Consider the following 19,750-nt stretch of genomic DNA (forward strand, 5'->3'; position numbering starts at 1 on the left):
GATCAGTATATTTGCTGCATGCTCACTAGACGTTTGCTTGATCTCCTTTAATCCCCTTACACTGTTCAATATCGATTTTACTTTCCACTGCTTTAAGTTAAATTTGTTTACCTTTCTTGATATAACACTTTTTATTACTTGCTTCAAAGAGCTTTGCCATTTCAGACTTTTCACACAAAGACCATTTCATGCGAGTAATTTTGTTTGACTGATAGCTATTTAAATACGTACTCTGTAACAAAGGATATTATAATGAAACCAATCATAATGGTCTCCCACATTCAATTGCAAGTCACATTCCGTAGCAATACACTACTTAGAGCAGTCTTTGTTGTAGACTGGTGCCTTGTTTTCTTTTATAACATTAAGCCAGTTGAAATACAGTTCTGATCTTCAGAGGCTTTATGATGAGAAGAAATGCATTAAGTGTGTAGTTTGAAGCCTTGCCAGAATGCCTAGTGTTTGGCATTATATACATCTTTCATGCAGTGCTTTTCTACTTCAGACACTTGGGATCCAGCTGACCTCTAGGAAAAACCACAGGTCTCTTGTCTAGATAAAGTAGCTTGCCTCTCATTCCATCCGTAAGTTGAAAAAAATGCTGTAGATCCGACCATGACACAGGCAGGATGACAGGCAAGAGCACCTGATCAGGTTATGGTTGTTAGTGACATGAATAAGATACTGTTCAATTTTAAAAGCGCCTTCCAAAGCATACTGAGAACTATAAAAGGGTACAAGCAAAACATTGTCATTAGGAGAGTATGTCTGTGTATAAACAGATTACTTTATATGGGGTCACTGAACCTGTGAAAGCCTCAAAGTGGCCTTTCCCAGTTATAGTTACCAAAATGCAGATCGGAGTCTAAGGTTTTGTGTGGACTTACAGTGTTTAAATATCTACATGGAGTGTTTTCTCCTCCGAAAGATCAACGAGATGGCCGTGGTGTCGCTGGGGGGATGCTAAGTACTTCTTAAGCTGGACTTGAGAAGTGCTTATCAAGAGGTTCAACTGCATGAGGTCACAGAGGAAGATGGCTGCTTCTGGGCGAAGCTTCGGTAGCCTTTGAGGAGGAGCAGCCCTTATGTGCTGTATTTGGTTAAAAAAGGGGGGTGGTGATGGACAGAGTATCTGAATTAAGCAGAACACTCCTACCCAGTCAAAAGATCAGGGCTTGATCCATCACAGTTTTTTAGCTCACTGCACCATCCCAGTTCAGTTTGGTTCGGCAGCATGCATCTGTTGGGTACAGAACCCATAAACTCTTGCAGCCCATGAATGGGGCATTTCAAACCAGCAACATCCCTTTCTGGAAGTCGCAAAGAGACGCATGCGAGCAACACCTCTCACACTGGAGCTATAACTAGGTTGCAGACCGTAGAGAGACGCAAGTAGTTGCACTGCATGTTTGCGCCTAATTGGGGACAAGGTAGGTGGTGTTAGTGGCCTTATCAAAAGGGGAGAATAAAAATTGAAAACTGACAGCAGACTCAGCAGTGGAGGAATGCACGAGGAAGAGCTACCTATATGGTCACAGCACTAGGTGTCTCAGCATGCATTTGCTAGAGACAGAACCCTTGAGTGACCGCAGCCTGTGAACCGGGCATTTTAAATCCGCAGTGTCTGCTTCTGAAAACATTGGAGGAACACCTATGAGAAATGCCTCTTCCTGTGGACCTATAATCTAGGCCACAGACCTGAGTAGTGCGACTAACTGCACAGCACATCTGCGCTTGAGCTGGGAATGAGTAAGTGGCCAGCAGCCTTATCAAGGGGAAAACTGAAAACAGGGAGCTGGTTTGGCAGTGGAAGAAGGCACGAGCAGGGCAGGCAGAGTAATTCCCATGGGGGTTAGGTAGGGACCTGCTGATTATATGTTTGGTTCTTTGAAGCTTCCTCCTATTCCTTAGGCCCTTTCAGATGGAGTCTAGTCCTGATATTGACACCTGTGCTGCTGTATTACCGCACACCTTCACCGAAATACTTACATTACTGGCAATAGTGTATGCCTGGTGTGGCCCTATCATGAACAAATAAGGAAATTGAGGACTTAGTGAAGAATTGGCAGCTGATGAGGGTGTGCCCGAGAGAAGGACAGTAATACCCATAAGGCACATGCCCTGGTTACTATTTTTGTGAACTCAGCAGCCTACTAAGTCTGAGACTGGTATCTATAACTGAACTGCATTGCTGTATGGATGGCAGAAGGGGTGCAGGGCATATCTCATTGCCACGCACTGTTCTTTCCAGGATGGCTCATTCACTCTTTAGACGTACCTAAAAGAGTAAGGAGTTTGCAGTCTCTTGTGAGCACAGTGCGGGGGCTAGAAAAATAACCCAATAACTTTGTGGGGGCTTTACCAGCTGAAGGGCTGATATTGGACTATAAAGCCACAGAAACTGCATCCTGCGTAGCCACTTGCTTTGTTCGGGTCCATACAAAGAACTGAGAATTTGCATATGCTGCTTTAATGGCACAGAGGCTGGGTGACCCCCAACCTCAATTGTTCTTCCCTTTTCTGGGGGACCTTTTGTCTAATTTTTCAATATCCTCATCATACTGGGTAGAACTGAGGTATCATGGCTTCTGGTAAATCTACCCGGCAACTGCCCTTCATAGAGGTGGGGAGTGTGCCAAAAGAATGGCATCCCGATGATGCAAAACAGGATTTCTCCTTTGAAGTCGTCGTCTAATTGACACCAGAGTGGACCGTGTAGTTTAAATCTATGTCCTAAATGGTGACAAAACAGCTTTTTTTTCTCAACACAACAGCGTTAGAGCTGAGTTAAGTAGAACACACCAGCATTTGCGTGGAGAGTAGGCGTGTTTTAGAAGCATGAAGTAGGACGAAAATAGCCATGGTGGATCAGTTGATAATGGGAGAGGAACTTGAAACCTTTGATGTGGTGCAGGAGGAAATTCAGCAATCCCATAAACACAAATGGAAATATATAGAGCTGAAACACTACCTTAGAAGGAGATTGGAGAGGTCCCCTTGGGACCACCAGGCATCTCCCATAGTGCTATACTTCAAAGGGGTGACCACAGAGTTCTATAACTGGTTGATATATCAGCGGCCCTTCTGGAACAACTGGATGATAAGTGACAAGGGCTCCTACAGACTGAGTATACAGAGATTGAATTGAATAAAGTAGTGGGGAATCTAGACAAGGGTGAGTAAGAGAAAAGAGAATTAAATATAATATTTTCGTAAACACCACAGGACTGGTAGAGGACACCACGTGTTTGTGGTAGTAATTTTAAATAATTTGAAATAGTGGAGGGCGTGGCCTACCTGAATGCTACGCACATTCTATGTGGCTGCTGAGCAATATCCAGGTAATGGAACATGACTGAGAACACCTTACATAGAAGTACCCTAAACCCTAACTAAGAAAAAAAGATTATGTTGCATCATGTGACTGACTTACCATCCCTTACATGCCACATGAGATGCTCATTGGGGACTACCTTCACTGCTGTCAGGATTTGAATATTAAGACATTGGTGACTGGCTCAGCTACCTACTCATGATCAATGCTTAGTAGAAATGTCTACGACAGCCTCATATGAATGGATTATCAATAAATTACAGTGTAAGGGGGGAGTATCTTTAAATGTTTGGGCTCAGTTTATTGTCAGCAGCCCATATGGTATACAAAATTATAACCAAACGGATAGATAGAGGGTTTCCAACTTGCGCTCAATTGTCAAAAGTACAAAGATAATTATTAAAGCTGCTACCAGGGATAATAGTGACGTCTATCTAGCGTCATAAACAATGTAGTGAAACACCACATATACAATTTTATACACAATATATCCCGAGCATAACTGAATCGTGTACAAAACAGTAATTGAGTAAAATAACGTATTCCAAACTCGGTGTCAGTCTTCTTCTTTAATGTTCTTTACAAGTCTCAAACATCTCTTCAGATCACTAGCCAACACGTGTTTCGTCTATTTACAGCAGTCTATGCAATTAGACTTCATCAGGGCAGTCTGTTTATTCATAAACCGATGTTACCACTGGCTTACTAGTTACAGCGACGTTGTTTATCAGTTTAAAAACGTTGTAAAATGAACGAGTCAAAACGAAGATGTAGCGCCTTGGTTAATGTTAATGAACACAACCCGCGTCAGGGCTGGTCCAACTTCCACATCTGTTAATTCTGGATGTTTGGAATCCCAATGTGCGAGTGTGGCGTTTAGGTATACACTTGGGGGGAGGGGAGGGGGGTGACCTTGCAGGAATGGGCCTTAAAATTGATAGTCTCCCAGTGCCCACCCTAACACGTGACAGGGATTGTAACCTTTAAATACCTATCAATTAAATCAATTACCTCTTCTCCTCTCACATATGTGCTACCATAGTGTTGCACTGTAATCCACGTTCGATCTGTGGAAATACCCAGCACTGTCTCGGAATGACTGAATTCACTCCTTCCTTTTTCATCCTTTCCTTTTCTCTTTTCCTCTTCACAGGCTCTTGACTTGTATGGGTTATGACCTGCATGCCAGGGTGTGTATGTGATACAAAGCTTAGAACTCCCATTGTAGTACCTACCGAATTTGCTTTCCTCACGAAGAAGGTAGAATGTTCCACCAAGAGAGTACACAGACTTGCCTATCGACTGATCAGCGAATAGACAACTATAGTCGTCCTGCGTCAACTGGTTGCCCGGATATTCATATACACGTGCAATGGGTAGTCTACGAATACGTATAACATTGACTCTATGTTTCTTATTTTTTTGGTTGATGCTCTTTTTGCTTTTCTTTGGTTGACTACATCTTCTTTTATTTTGATCCATTTTGCGGACTAGTTCGTTTTTAAAAATGGCTATATTTTTAATAGGCCTCAGTATGGGCCAGGCACTCCAGACTTCGCAAATACCAAATGTATCTTCTTAGAAGCAAAATACAATAGCCTATTACATGCTGTGGATTCATTAATATTAACTTCTCTCCTTTTTGGCGCTTAGACATGTATTGTCCTATGATGATCACCGTCAAAAACGTGTGTATATATCAAGGTGTAGTCAACACTGGTAATGGGTATTTTGTGACATTTTGGTATGTTTGTTTCCGTCAATAAAACCATTAATTAATTTAAAAAAATGGCATTCTACTATATACCAACTCCAAAGCAATTACAGCTTTTATAACCCTGGAGAGTATTTTCCAATTCATCTGCTGTTCCTTTGGCCTAGCATTTGCCGCTTGTGTCTTTCAGCGTATTATGATGACCGAGGTGCTGAAAGACTTATAGAAGTTTTTTTATTCCAAGGCAATATTCTGATGGTTGGCGGTCGGGTGATGAACACAATATGGCACCAAGAAGGGCATTGGATAGTGTATGCAGGGTGGGTATAAAACTGTGGAAAGAACCCTGCAAGCTGCTTGGGGAGATGGTACTTAGGGGACTCTACATCGGTTACAGGGGACAGACCAAAAGCTGATCTGGTTAGTTCCATTGTGAATGCTGTTGCTCCTTTAGATAAGTAACAGCTTAGGTTCTTCACAAGTCAGATTGAATGCTATGTTAGATTTGTGTAAGGCTTTGCAGAGAAGACAGAAGACTTGAGAGTCAGTTGAGGAAGGGGGTGGTGTTCTCTTGGCATGAACAACAACAAAAGGCTTTCAAGACAAACATAAAGGCCAAAGTTCAGGGAGGCATCTTGGCCCCTTTTGATGTCAACAAGAGCACAATAATTACTGTAGACGATAATGCATCAAGAATTGCAGCAGTACTTTCTCAGTTTTATGTCAGCAAGGAAAAGACTGTCTCTTTTGCCTCCTGCTCTTTAATAAAAACTGAGAGGAACTATTAGGTTATTGAGAGAGAGGCAATAGTGGCAGCATGGAGTGCAGAGTATTTCAAAACATATATATTGGGTGTGAGAGTCGTTATCTGCATGGATCACACCTCCTTGCTCAACATCTTGACACCAGGAGGTGTGGACAAGAGTTGTCAAGTTGCCTCGGTACGCTGGAGGGCAAAAGTAGATTAAGACAATCATTTCCATACTTGTTTTATCAGCTCAAAACATCCTGCTTTGTCTTCCTAAGTGCTCTAGAACATGTCAGCTCACAGATCAGTTGTCCCTACGGGACAAACTGCTGTCTACCCCATATCATTGCCTATATTGTCCCACCTCACTGTGGAGCCATTGACGAAGTTACAAGGAACCCCAGGTCACGAGGTACCCACATCTCAGTAAATCAGCAGACTTTGTAGTAGTAGCTAAATGTATCTTCGTGGTTTCTTAACTTGCATAACACTCAGTGTCTTCTAATTATTCAATTTGGCTTTCTTCATTGCTTGGTTGCTATTTTGTTACTCTAAATTTATTTATATATTTTATTTATTATTAAATTGGTGTAATTTAATACAAAATAACTCTTGCTTGACAATCCCATTTTTATTTCAACTGTGATAAATGTGTTTTAGTGTTCCTCAACTCAACTTACGCATCACCTGCATTGAGTTACGTTTTCAAGACACAGCAAAGGTACCCATAATTGTCAATAACCCAGTATGCCAGAATGACTGCCTCTTCCCAGCTCTTCAAAATGAGTGACGATTTCATAAAAATCCTATTTTTGACCACATTGCAGTAATGTTCAGCTTAAGTTGTCAGCTTGAGGTCCTTGCATCCAACAAAGCTGTTCCCTAGGCTGCATACATGCATACTCCAGCTGAATTTAGGGTGGGCCGAATTAGAGAAATGTGACAGGGCAAGCATTCAAGAATAAAAAGGAACAAAATTATGTGTGCAAATATTTTAGTGTCTCTCAAGAAAATACAGACAACCAAGGGAATACTTTCAAAATTGAAAGGTCTGACCTTAAATATTTGGTAGCTTACCATGGTCATACATTAATATCCAGAGTCAGCTAGAGTTTCCAACCCGCCCTCTACGAAATACAGAATGGCAGTAGACGAGGGGAAATCAACAAACTGTCACTTCTAATCATGCTCATCATTTGGTCCCCAGTTAGAACAAATTACCACAAGAAGGCCTGGCAGACGTCTGTTGGTGTCTGAGTGCAAAAAACGTCATCAAGTTTATTTGGCACAATTCTAAAAGATACTACACTGGCGCAAGATCAGGATATGAGCTTTAGTAAATATGGCTCTCCAATTGTTAAATACCTATTGTTATTAGTCTTTAAGCATGACTATTTTAAAACCATGGGTCCTTTTACGTATGGTTATGAAAGAGAAAAATTAGTAGTGCAGTACTATAAATTCCCGGTGATAGTAAATCTTGTGCTTCTAGTGCAACAACCCCTAACCTCTACACTACTGGAGCACACCTTTGGACATGAAGAAAGCAGACTAACAAGTCTTGCACAGTGTAAACAGAAAACAATTTGGAAATCTCTAAGCTTGACTGACCCAGCCAACACTTGGGTACAGCCACAATATGTTTCTCTTTCCTTCTGTGTGTACCTTTGTTATGTTCACAGAGTCCAGCAAGGGCTTATAGCTGGTGTATCTTCAGAAGCAAGAGGTTATTAAGACAAGAAGTGTAAAAGTCACTGTACCGAGTATTATGATTTTCCTTGCCCCGACTACAAAAAAGAAGACCAAATATTCACAAACTCCGATTAAGTTGGGGTTGGGCAGCTAGCACAAACTGCTTTTTAGTTAATCGCCAACGATTCTAAATGTGGCCTGTTTATGCAGAGCGTAACCTCTAGAGATGCTGTTCAATGCCCAGTGCTTGCACAAATCATTAAATATAGCCAATGCATCTGCCCTACATTGCACATATACTTGACTAGAGGTACATGCAAATGAAAAGCTACTAACCCGGTCATGGACTTGACCGAGCGGTTACATAATTATCAGTGGCAAAAATAAAGCCTCTCATGGAATACCACTACAGAATACAAGTGACAATCCAACTCGCAGTAGATGTACTGCTGGGTATTATTAAAGGCAAAAAACATTCTGGAGGAATGCAAGTACATCATGCAATGTAGAAAACAACTGGAGAGGTTTCCAACATATTTGCTTTAATGTACACTCCAAATGCCATCCTGTGGAAACTTCCATAAGGCTCGAAGGAGAGGTGGCTATTTGTCTAACATCCTCCCTGACACAACTATCAAAAAGAGTGTGACCAGTCATATAACCAGGTTAACCCCTACGACACTCATGACGAGCTCAGCTCGTCATGAGGTACGCCTCTCGTACGCTCATGACGAGCTGAGCTCGTCATGAACCGCGGGTTTTTTAAAACCCGCAGCGCGCATGGTGTTAATGCTACAAGAGCCAAGGAATGAAATTGCTTATGAACCAAAATAGACAGCAAAGATTTTAATAGCGAAAGGGATGGGTCTCCTATTCAAAGAGGAAATTTTTTGAAAAAAGACATGTATTCTTTTCTAGAAGGGGGGAGTAGCGAATACATTTCCTATAGTTCTGGCATCACCCTGTAAGTGGCAGAAGTATTTGTCATGTGTCTACACAATCTTCAAGAAGTCAAAATAAGCAAAACAGATCCTTGGCCATAGTGCAAAGTCACTTCAATTACTCCTACTTGCTCTAGACCTCTCCCTCCATCATTACAGATGGTTTCAGGAAAATGTCCGAAACTCTGAGTACCAAAAGCATTAAATCTTGCTGGAGATGTAAAGATCCATTGCTAAGGCAGGCATGGTATACTTCAGGATAGCAGTCTTTAAGGTTTTTAATCAATGTGAAGTGTCAATTCAACATCAGAGAGTTCACAGTCAATGAGGGAGAGGCTAAGACGAAGGTCTGGTCGATTTTACATTACCCTCAGTAGACATGGAGCTTGTGTGCTTTATAATGAACTTTCCAAAGTTGATGCTCAGCCAGTAATGGTCAACATCTAGACTGTTGGGGATGGTATCAAGGGCCTCGAGGCTAATGAAGTAGTCTTCATAAGAGGCCTAGACATTGACTCTATCCCCAAATGTCTGCCAACGATCAGGAGAGGGATGATTGCCACAGTAGAAGAAGCAGGTTCTGGAGGTCAGTGCGACAAACTCAAAATAACCCTCACTGCAGTACACATTCGGTTTACTGGGTATTATGAGCGACTCTTTCAAACATGAGACGTGTTCCCACTATTCGGGAGTGCATTGTTTTCAGTGACACAAGAGTAGGCCCCTCAGGACACTACCTCTTTGCCTTATGAGGCATTGTTTGCTTTTAAAAAAATAAGAGGAGTCACTTGGCATTGAGTTTCTTTGCCCTGCTACAATATTCTGCAAGGTCAGGGCAAAGGCAGTAGATGTTGTGTCCGTACAGATACTCCAGTAAAATATTTCTATTTCAAAGGTCTTGAAAAGTTTGAAGAGGCTTGGTTTCTACTCTTTAACAATGCTCAAGATAAACAAGTTGCAGCTTGAGACATAAGTCGTTTTCACAGAAACACAGCCCCCCCAAAAAAAACATCATGCATCAATTTTCCCAGCACACTAAGCGGCAAGAGTGTTACAGTAAACAAGCCCTGTCAAAGCCTGAACGCAAAAGCATTTTCTTCATAGTATACCACCAGCAGAGGATACATGTACAAATATTTACCATACATTTAAGTTATTTCCTTTTGAACAGCTATACAAAGTACAAACGAGCAGAGCGTTGCTGTCGTCAATGACTCAACATGCTTTAGAATAATATGATAGGCTACTTGGGTGCCGGACCCAGGGGCCCGTCTATTATCTGGCTGAGGTAGCAGGGAATATATTATAAAGAACAGGGGTCCTTAGAGAAAGAAACTATGAAAAGAGATAAATATAGACCAAATGGAACTATATTTTTTGGGGGGAAAATGTCCAGCCGGACAATTTATTACCCTGATACAAGAATAATCATACAACAATAAAACACTGAGTGTTAGGCGCAGATTCCCCGTGCCAGCAAGAACCCCTATTGTGGACTTGCGTGCTGTATTACCAGACCCGGATATCGAGAGCAACTTACTTCGGATCCTATTCTACCCTGGGCATTTTCAAAGATCAATTACGGTTTTTGCCCTGGAGCAAAATAAATATAACACGTTTTCTCAAATTGAGTGCTACACAATTGTGATATCTTTACAAATGTGTATTCTTAAGGCAATTACCCTCTGTCCTGAGGATGAACCTTTATTAATTGTGGTTCGAAACGTCGTCGACACCATTACACTAAATGCATAAATTGATTTACACTTTTTCTTGCATATGTGTATGTTACAGATTGTCTGGTTTATGATTTACCCTAATCAGATGTCCTGCTATTGCCTGCTATTTCCTTCATGTTGTATGTTTTCTTAGTGTGTTAGTCGGACACCGGCTGGTGTCCCGCTTCTATCACACTCAGTGTTTTATTGTTGTATGATTATTCTTGTATCAGGGTAATAAATTGTCCGGCTGGACATTTTCCCCCAAAAAAATATAGTTCCATTTGGTCTATATTTATCTCTTTTCATAGTTTCTTTCTCTAAGGACCCCTGTTCTTTATAATATAGTACCTACCCATGGTCCTTAGCCTATTGCGCCTTGGGTTCCCTTGTCTTGGTCAAATAAGAGGTAGCAGGGAATAGGCAGCCCAAATAAAGAGATCTGTGGGCTGATAAAGGGTATATAGTTGTTCTGCTGTTGCATTAAAGTACCAACATTTCACATCCTAGCATCAGAAAGTGTTTCAAAATCATGCGATTCAAAGAAACTATTTCATGCTGGAATTTCATGATGGAGAACTGATTGATACTACTCAGTGACAATAACGTTTCTTCCAGCAGCAGACCATTTATCCCAAGATCCACGGAAACTATCACACAGTGGTGCAGGATAAGGGGAATGTAATATACATGATCTGCACAGTTACAATTTTTCCCAATGGCGGAGAAGCACTCTCCACCTTTGAAACTATAATTTTTTGTGTGCTAGTAGTTGAAAACATATTGTATAGCTTTTCTAACATTTTTATTGTTACAGCATACAAGGAAACAAATGACAGTGCATTGCCGTACAGTTCAGGAACATACATGTCTCATTCATTACTAATTCGATAATATGGTCATGAGTGTGACATCACCAACAGCATTCACAAACTCAGGCAGCACTGTCAATTAAATTCTAGGGAGTGGATAATCCAAACATCCTAGTGTCGACCAACCAGACTGAATCTGGGCGCAGCGTTCAGACACCACTCATAATGGGAAAAAAGCCAGCACAAATTGGTTATTTTACCAGAGGTATGTGGCATGACCTAGAGCTAAGTAATCAAGGTGAAACGCTTTAAGCTGGCATATTGTCTGAAATCTTGTAGGACTATTGCACTACTCTGAGGAGGTATGCCCATTTGTTTTATAGGATACTGCACACAGAGTAACTATTTCAGCATAATTTTTCAAGAGTCCCAGAAGATTCTCTGAGGAGCGAGTCTTGTCGGAAACAGTGGATTTAAATATCCTGGCATCTTAAGTGAGTCATGATCACTGCCACAACCCTTACTTAAGTCACAAGACAATTCAGCACTCATGAGTTCAAAAGATGGGTTTATTGTTGCTACTTCTACTTTTCTTTGCTGGAAATAGAAGTTAGATTGCAATATTAATGTATTTATTTTGCTATTGTGATGTTTTCAGTCATTGGAGCCAGGTGACTCTACTTTTCTGATGAACTCTTTTACAATGTTTCTGTTTTATAAAAACTATAAGGAAAAATCCAAGACAGTCAATGTCATGAACGAGATGGTCCACAGCAGTCCCTCGACCTAGAAAACCTTTAGCTAAGAGACATGTAGTTGGACCTTGATTCCTGCAGGAATAAAGGTTAAGACAAACACCAAAAGGGCATCATGGGTGTATGCTGTCAAATCTGCACAATCTTCACTGTTAACCTCCAAGTCAGAAAATGTGAGGAGGCGGGTATCACCACAAATGCTGGCAGCATCCTGCATTTTGGAGTGCGAAAGCAACCCACAACCAAATTTGTTGCATGCTGTGATGTCCCAGTCGCCCACATCTCTCTTTTGGAGATATGTGGGTTTTGACAGGGCAAACCTTATTTAAATCATTATTTGAAGAGATGAGAAATCAGAGCCTTATCACCAGACTTGTCTGTATAGGGACAAAAAATATACTGCAGAGCCAAGGTTTGGCACTTCTGTGGATTTCAGGAGCCAACATTCCTGAGCCTAGACAGAAGGAATGACCCTCTGGTACAGGGCCCAGGCCACTAAGATGGTTACTTCATGGCAAATTTCAGTAGCCTGACAGATGTCTTTGATCAAGGGCACCTCTCTTGCACAACCGTGGCTGTTGTACCAGTTTTGCTTTTACCCTTATGGTTTTTGCTAGAACCGCTAGACTGATTATGGGGCATGATCGTGGCAACCATCTCCCGCACCACAGACATCAAGTTGTTGCTCATACAGAGCATCAAGGGTTAGGGGGCACCAATCCTTCAAGCTAGGTAGATGATACAACGTTCTCTTGCTAATACTTCATGGAGTGCCCATAGGGTACCATGAGAATGGGCTACATCTAAGGCATCTTTATACTTTGACTGAACCTCAAGCATCAGCCCAGACCTATTTGTACTTGCACCTTATGCTGAAGTACTACAGTAGGGTATGTAACCACACATGCTGAATTCCAAGTTCTTAAGGTCAGATTGGCACCTTAAAGACACGCCCAGCAGATTATTTAGAATAGCAATTTGCCAAATGTTTGTCCAGAAAGAACTAATCACAGAGAGTGGGGGCCAGTGAAACAAGCACATCTAAAGCATCAGTGATTAAATTATGCAACAACTCTTACAAAGTCACATTTATTCTGATGATGTAATAAGAGATCATCACCTAAATACAAACATTATTAACAAAACAGTTTTTGAAATAGAGGGATCGCCTTGCAAAACATTTTGAGAAATATTTTTAAATTAGAAAAAACACATAATAAACCACTTACAGATATAAAAGCCCCGCTGTTCCCTTGCTGTAGTTCTGTCTTACTGAGCGACTGAAGCTTTACATTGAGGTAGGTTTTATGAAGGTCACTGGTAAACACCATCTGTTCATCAAAATAGAAATAGTGGCAAATGTAGTGTTTTGTTTACATTTTGTACTTAGAAAAATAAAATGTCAGACATCCAGCAATCCCAGAAACAGGTTTAATTATGATGAAATTATTTTGGTCTCACTGACGCATGCTTAAGTTTTTCTTTACGTTAATCTCTATGTGACAATTTGTTTTTTACAAGAATATTTTTTCTTCATATGTTCAATGCATCACAAATTCACCCTCTTAAAAACACTGCCATTGGAAAACCTCATACTCAATATCTATAGCGTGCACTGCTCAAACTGTAAACATGAACCTAAAATGAAAGTGTGAAATAGCAGACCCAACTTTAAGTAAAGAACTGATTGCACTTATTGCTGTTTGTTTCATTGCAATACTAAACATTATAACGATGTTCTGGGCATCTCTGAAACACTGAAGGTCACGCAACATGTACCTGTGTTATGTTCACAACAGTAGTACTCAGGAGCGTAACTTGGTCAGTAAGATGGGGTATGAGATTCAGATTTTCCAACAATCACTCCGACATAGAATATTAAAATACATTATACGATAATCAGGGTGCATGAGAGGGGCTAATGTTGTAGTGGAAAGAGAAGTAAATTTGGATTGCTAGGGGGACTAAGTGGGAGAAAATACAATACTTTGTAAAATAACCAAAATTTTTCAATACTTTCAAAGCAGAGAGTGAGAACGTGTGTGCGTTTTTGTCTGGGTGTATGCAAATATACCTGGTGAAATCCGACAGAAACCTCTCAATACCCAACTGAAAGTCCCAACTATTTACCAGGAAATACATTTATATGGGGGGATGTAACACCCCAAACAGCCCCCCTGAAGCTACGCCCCTGGTAGTACTGAACAATTTTACAAATTATGCAATAACAAAATACTTAAACAAAATCTCATTATTTGTCAGAGTAGGTGAAACTGAAGGGATAGTTCAAAGCAGCTAGCACTGATATACAATTTAGGACTAATACAAAGGAATGAATGTTAATGCTTGACTTTTACTAGAGAACATTCATAACATTTTCCTTGTACATAGAAAGATAGTATGTTGAAGTGTTAAGGACACTCGGTTATGATTTAAAGTGTCAGTAATGGTGTCAAGACATATTTCCATTGAAACCTGGATTGCCTGCAGTGAATCTTTTTATTGAAACATCAGTAATTATAGGCTGAAGTGCGATTCGTATCAGAAAACCTCCCTTGTGCGATAACTCAGAAGAAGCAAAAGGTCACAACACTGTAGCATGATGTAACATACTTTGTTTGCATGACTACACTGAGGTCACTTGAACAATTACTACAAAAAGAGATGTTTAAGTCATCACAAAATTATGGGTGTGGAATATTTGAAATACTAACCAGAAAAAGTGAAGAAGGATCTCATGAACAACTCCAGTGTAACCCCACTAATGGTGAATTAACAGAACAGATTGCAAGTACGAGTGGAATAATTTAAGGCAGAGCAGTCATTATTCATTACTATCTACAGGATAATTGTATTACCTTTGTTGCCCCACAGTTCTTGCAAAGTGAAGTGCTCTTAGCTGGCATGGCCTTTACAACACTGGGTGATTTGTAATACTTTGGATATGCTCTAGCCATGCAGTTACTGGCATCTCTGGACTGCGCAGCGGCCTGGATCTTGACCCGCTCACATCCCTCAGTAGAGCAGTAACTGTGCCCGTCTCGACTGTGCTGAGCCTGGAGAAACAGGAAGAGTAACCTGCACAGCAGAAATGTTACACAACAGTTAGATTTATATTGGTAGAGCGACATAGCACGCCAAAAATTAGAGATCACTCTTGGTGGCATCCAACATATACACAATCACAAGATAAACCTCACCGACGTCTTACGTTTTACAAAAGATACAACAACCAGCACTGGATAACATGAATTTGTCAAAAACAGATAGACACCCAAATTGAACAAACAGTCATGGAAACCAAGGCCAATTAACTAAGTACTTGTCAAACTAAAACCCAACATAACTGTCAATAAAATTCATGTCATCTTTGTGTTGGTCTTGCCCCCTATGCTACTAGTAAACAAACAATAACGATGAAATTTGCATTACACTTTGGTCTCAAAGTTTGCTTGTGTTTCTATCAGTTCTTTTCTCTAGAAAAAGTCAACATTTCGGTATTTTCTGCTACGGCACCTATAAATGCACTGATTGGGGAGAACAGAAGGGGGAAAGAAAAAAGTAGAAATAGAGAAAGATGAGAAGGAATAGAGAAAGCAAATGTACTACCGAAAAAAAGGGAGGGGGAGAAAAAGAAAGCGTGAGAGGAGTAGGAAAAAAGGAGAGAGATAGGTAGAGTTGACCTGGATTATTCTGGGCTCTCTCAAGTGTGGAAAAGTAAATTTTGCCATGTTTTGTGTCACTACGAGTCCTCCATCATATGTTATCTGTGCATGATTAATATGCATATGTATTCCCTATGTTCGATTAATGACGCAATTACAGTTGTGTCCACCTCTAGTATGTCAGTTTCCAGTTCTCGTGAATACTACGAATATCAGGCCTATGTAAAGTTACATTGCCACGTTTCTCAGTGTGCACGTTATTCCATTGTAAAGTCCCCGTTTCTAGGCCTCAGAAGGGCCTGGACACCAGATTCAGCTCCTGTCTCCTGTCTCCTGAAGCCTCGCTGAGGAGCGATACAGCCCCCACCTGTATCCTCGACCCTTCACTTACTTCCTGCCTCGCAGTGCCCGGCTCAGCCTGGCTCTGCCTCTGAGTCTGCCAAGAGTATGTTATGATTCCAGTTATCAGTTCAGTCCTCCTTCTCTGCATTCCTAAGCTACTGAACTGCATCAATAGTTTCCGTCATTGTCTAGCCTTTCCGTCTCCATGTAAGAGAAATACTGTATTAATGGTCATTTAATATTCTTCATCATGCACTACATGTAGAATAATGCATGCTCCAGTCTTAGAGTCCGTTAGCCTCTCCCCTCCTGACTCTTAGTTCATATCAACATGTTCTCAAAACATCAGATACTAAATACTGCTTAGGTACATGTCGCCCTGACTCTCCAGACTTCAGTCTCTGCTCCTAGCACAGAGTTCGTAGCCCCCAGCTTCTCCTAGTAACACGTCATTGCCAGTTTGCGCGCACCATTAGGTCAGAGGTCCCGGCTCCTTAGGTAGCCCCCTCCATGTCTCCGCCCCATTCATGACATATTCTGTTACGTTTGCATCACATGTCTATGTATACGCCCTGTTACACCCACTTTCACCCTTATCTTTCGCGACTGCTATTGACCACACCCACTGCTCCGCCTATCCTATGTACTGTAATGCAACTGTTTTAGTATATATGTTCGTGTATTGTTATTAAAAGTCAGCGCGCTCATCCCAGATCCTGCCCCGGCAGCTGCCGGGCCCTGCCATCCTATTCCTGTGCAGGTTGTCCTGTTCCTGTCCTTATGCTGTATTAAACCTGCAAAACTCCTACTACCTCGAATCTTGACTCTTATTTATTGAGCTATCTGTTATTCATTTAAGCATTCAAAAATAGAGGTATTATTTATTTATTTACCACATAATGGCGCCCGAATAGGGACTTGCCCTTTCCCCACGCGTCGGTGAAGCCACGCCGACCCCCTGACCCTCTGCAGTCGTGACGGAACTCTTCTGCGCACCGGCAGATATTTCTGCTTCAAGTATCCCTCAGGCCCACGGAGGAGACGGAGGAGGCGGTCCAGCATCCAGACGAGACGGTGGAGGAACGCGGCGAGTCCCGACCAGAGCCCAAGCCGAGAGTCCAAGGTCCGAGGTATCCGGAAGCCCACCCGTAACAGAAGTCCGAAGTTCGTCCGTCCGGCGTCGAAGCAGTCCAGTCCCGTCCGAGGCCTTCCGTTCTTGCTGCCCGGTGAGTACCGTTGCTGGGGTAGTATCTAGACAGGGTCAGTCTAATTGACTCTGGTCCGTGGGTTGGTGGTACACAGACCCACAAACGAAGTGTTCACTTCGGTGGATGCGGGTCCTGACGTGTCTCTGTATGAGACCGGTAAGTTTCGTACTGTTTCAGCAGTGCATCTAGTTTCTGTTCCAGTCAGTTCTGTTCTCGAGAAAATTCATGTATTCTGTTTTCCGTATTCCAGGTAGTATTCTGTTCGAACTGTTATTCTGAATGTTATTCATGTATTTTAATGTCGTGGTATGAGTGCGAAGTGATTATCGTGTTTATTGTGTATCGTGTTGTGTCCAGGTTATAGATCAGTCATGCCGCTCTTTTCAAAACTGCGTCAGTTAAAAACCAGAAAAGGTCTGTTAGAAGCAGCAGTTCCTGTTCCGCCTAGGGACAGTCCAGGTCATTTCATGTATCAGAAGCATGGCATAAGCGCCATATTGTATCTAGATTTATGGGTAGAGTATACCAAACAGTTAGAAGAAAAGTATAGATGGCCTGTATCAGGCACATGGGATGCCGAATGCATCATGCGAGTAGAAGAAGCATTATGGAAAAAGAAAGCCAGACAGTCACAGAAAGATGCCATCGAGTTATGGCGCAAAGAATCTCATAAAAGAACCGAAAAAGAAATCAGAAAGTCAGAATTAAGTAGAGAATCCTTGGAACGAGCCCAAGAAAGGGAATTAATCGAGATTGGTGAACGAGTTAAAACCGAACAGTCAGACAGACAGAGGCATGCCCTCATCAAGGGTATGTATCCTCTCCTTGCCGAGGGCTTGCCAAAAGCGACCCCGGAGGCATCCAGTAATTTCCCGCCACCATTAGTTCCGACCAAGCTACGTCACAAACCGACCGCAGCTGATATTTTCATTTCGTCCTATTTGGACGACACAGTCCCAGAATATGCAAATCCCGCTCCGCCAGTCCCTGTAAATCAGGCACTTCCCGCTCCTCCAGACACCGGAGTACCTGTTACGGTACCCCCGGTCCAGCCCGCCATACAAGTCCAGCCTACATTTCCATTTCCCACTCTGCCAGGACGAAGAGCATCAGTAGACGACTCTAGTTTAGGGGCCGCAGGGGGAGGTACTCCTCAAACCCCGCCGCCACACAAGCGTTTAACGTTAGCCGAATTACATGCACAAGCGTCACAGCGTACGCCCAGACATCAGTCTGTTGCAGAAATAAGAAAAGCCCTTACCGAATGTGGCTATGATCCAGTCCCAGGCGAGGATAATATGGTTTTATATTCATTACGCGTAAGAAAGGTGACCGAGTATCTAGTCACCCTACCAGATATGAAAGAAGATCTAGACAGAATATATCGTTTCATCCGTACCGGGAATGATCCAGAAAGTATTAGTGATGTCATGTGCCAAAGAAAAGCTGAAGTCCAGCTCATGCTATTAAAGTTTCTGATTAATTGTCTAATAAGGGAACAAGATTATCCGACCAAAGATCCAGTCGAAATGAGAACCCTGACAAGGTGGAGTGATAATATAGCCGAGGGTAAGCATAAGACCATCGGTAGTATAGAGAGTATGTACAAGAAGATTCGTAAAGAAATAATAAGGATACACGAACAACGCAAAGCAGCACAAGTAAGCGAGAAAGAAAACGACTCTCCTACAGAAGAGGTAGAGGACGAGAATCCCGACAGAATAGCGTATGTAGGAAAATCTAGATTTCCAGATCGCCATTTGCGCCTAGAACACAAGTCAATTTTTCACCATCCAGCACCAGAACAAGGTTCTCTAGAACAAGTATTTCAAGCTACCGATCACATTCTGAAATCACGAACCGGTTATAGTGAGTTAAGTACTATGCATGAACAAGAACTAGTCCGATCAGCAGTCCGATGGACTACTGATTCTACCACTTTTCCAGACGAAATAGTGGCACAAATGTTTCTGAAATTGCCCCCAGCCGAGCAACGACTGGCGGGTATGTATATGATCCAGCACCTCATTACATTGTATGAGGGTCAACATTCTGATCCAGGTCCGTTACACGATGTCCTGAACGAGTTACTCCAGTATAAATGGAAAGGTTTAGGTACCGATTTGATTAGTGTCATTCTAGAACAGCGCCACAAATACAGAACGTTTTTGAACCCGCATTTTGTTCATGTCTCACCCCCAGAAAGTAAACCCTTTTACATAGACAGACAGAATCCGTTAAGAGAAGTACATCCAGTTAAGACAGACGGTGGTGAAATGCAACGAGTGTTTGTTTACACCCCTATCACAAAGATGGAACTCTTAGAGATGAAAAAGCTAATTCCCTGTCATGATAAAGATCCAGCAGGGTTCCACCGAGAATTAAAGGACATGCTCCGTATGGGAGAATACACGTATCCAGATATTATTAAAATGTTAAAAGTCTTGTTGCCCGCAGGGGTATATGAGAAACTCAAAGAAAAAGAATGGGAGGTGGGAGAGAAAAAGATCGATTGGGCAGTTCTAGAAGCTTAAGACAAGGCACGAGTACCAGGTACCGGTCTTGGAGATAAATGCAAAGAATTACCGGAATTATTAATACAAGTTTTACCCAGATTATTGACGACTAGAAAGGAAGACTGGGATGCAATCTCAGCCTGTAAACAGAAACAAGACGAAGATATTAGTGATTATTATTCTAGATTTGAGAAATGTTTTAGCATCAACAGTGGCCTCAAGACAAGTAGTGAGTCATACCCTCATCTTTTTGTTACTAAATTAGTCGAGAATTCAAGTCCACAAATTAAGAACCGAGTTTTGAA

At 41.8% G+C, this 19,750-nt stretch overlaps 1 protein-coding gene across 1 annotated transcript in view; it reads right to left on the reverse strand.

Annotated features, from left to right (window-relative positions):
* CEMIP2 (cell migration inducing hyaluronidase 2) overlaps positions 1-19,750 on the reverse strand; it is a 360,647-nt gene that overhangs the window by 16,326 nt on the left and 324,571 nt on the right. Inside the window, exons 20-21 of the mRNA XM_078675757.1 lie at positions 14,573-14,792; positions 12,944-13,045 (exon numbers count right to left, since the gene is read on the reverse strand). Coding sequence (XP_078531883.1) covers positions 12,944-13,045; positions 14,573-14,792 — 322 coding nt within the window. The remainder of the gene's footprint in view (positions 1-12,943; positions 13,046-14,572; positions 14,793-19,750) is intronic.

Source organism: Lissotriton helveticus, chromosome 2_1 (genome assembly GCF_964261635.1).
Source record: "Lissotriton helveticus chromosome 2_1, aLisHel1.1, whole genome shotgun sequence".
NCBI lineage: Eukaryota > Metazoa > Chordata > Amphibia > Caudata > Salamandridae > Lissotriton > Lissotriton helveticus.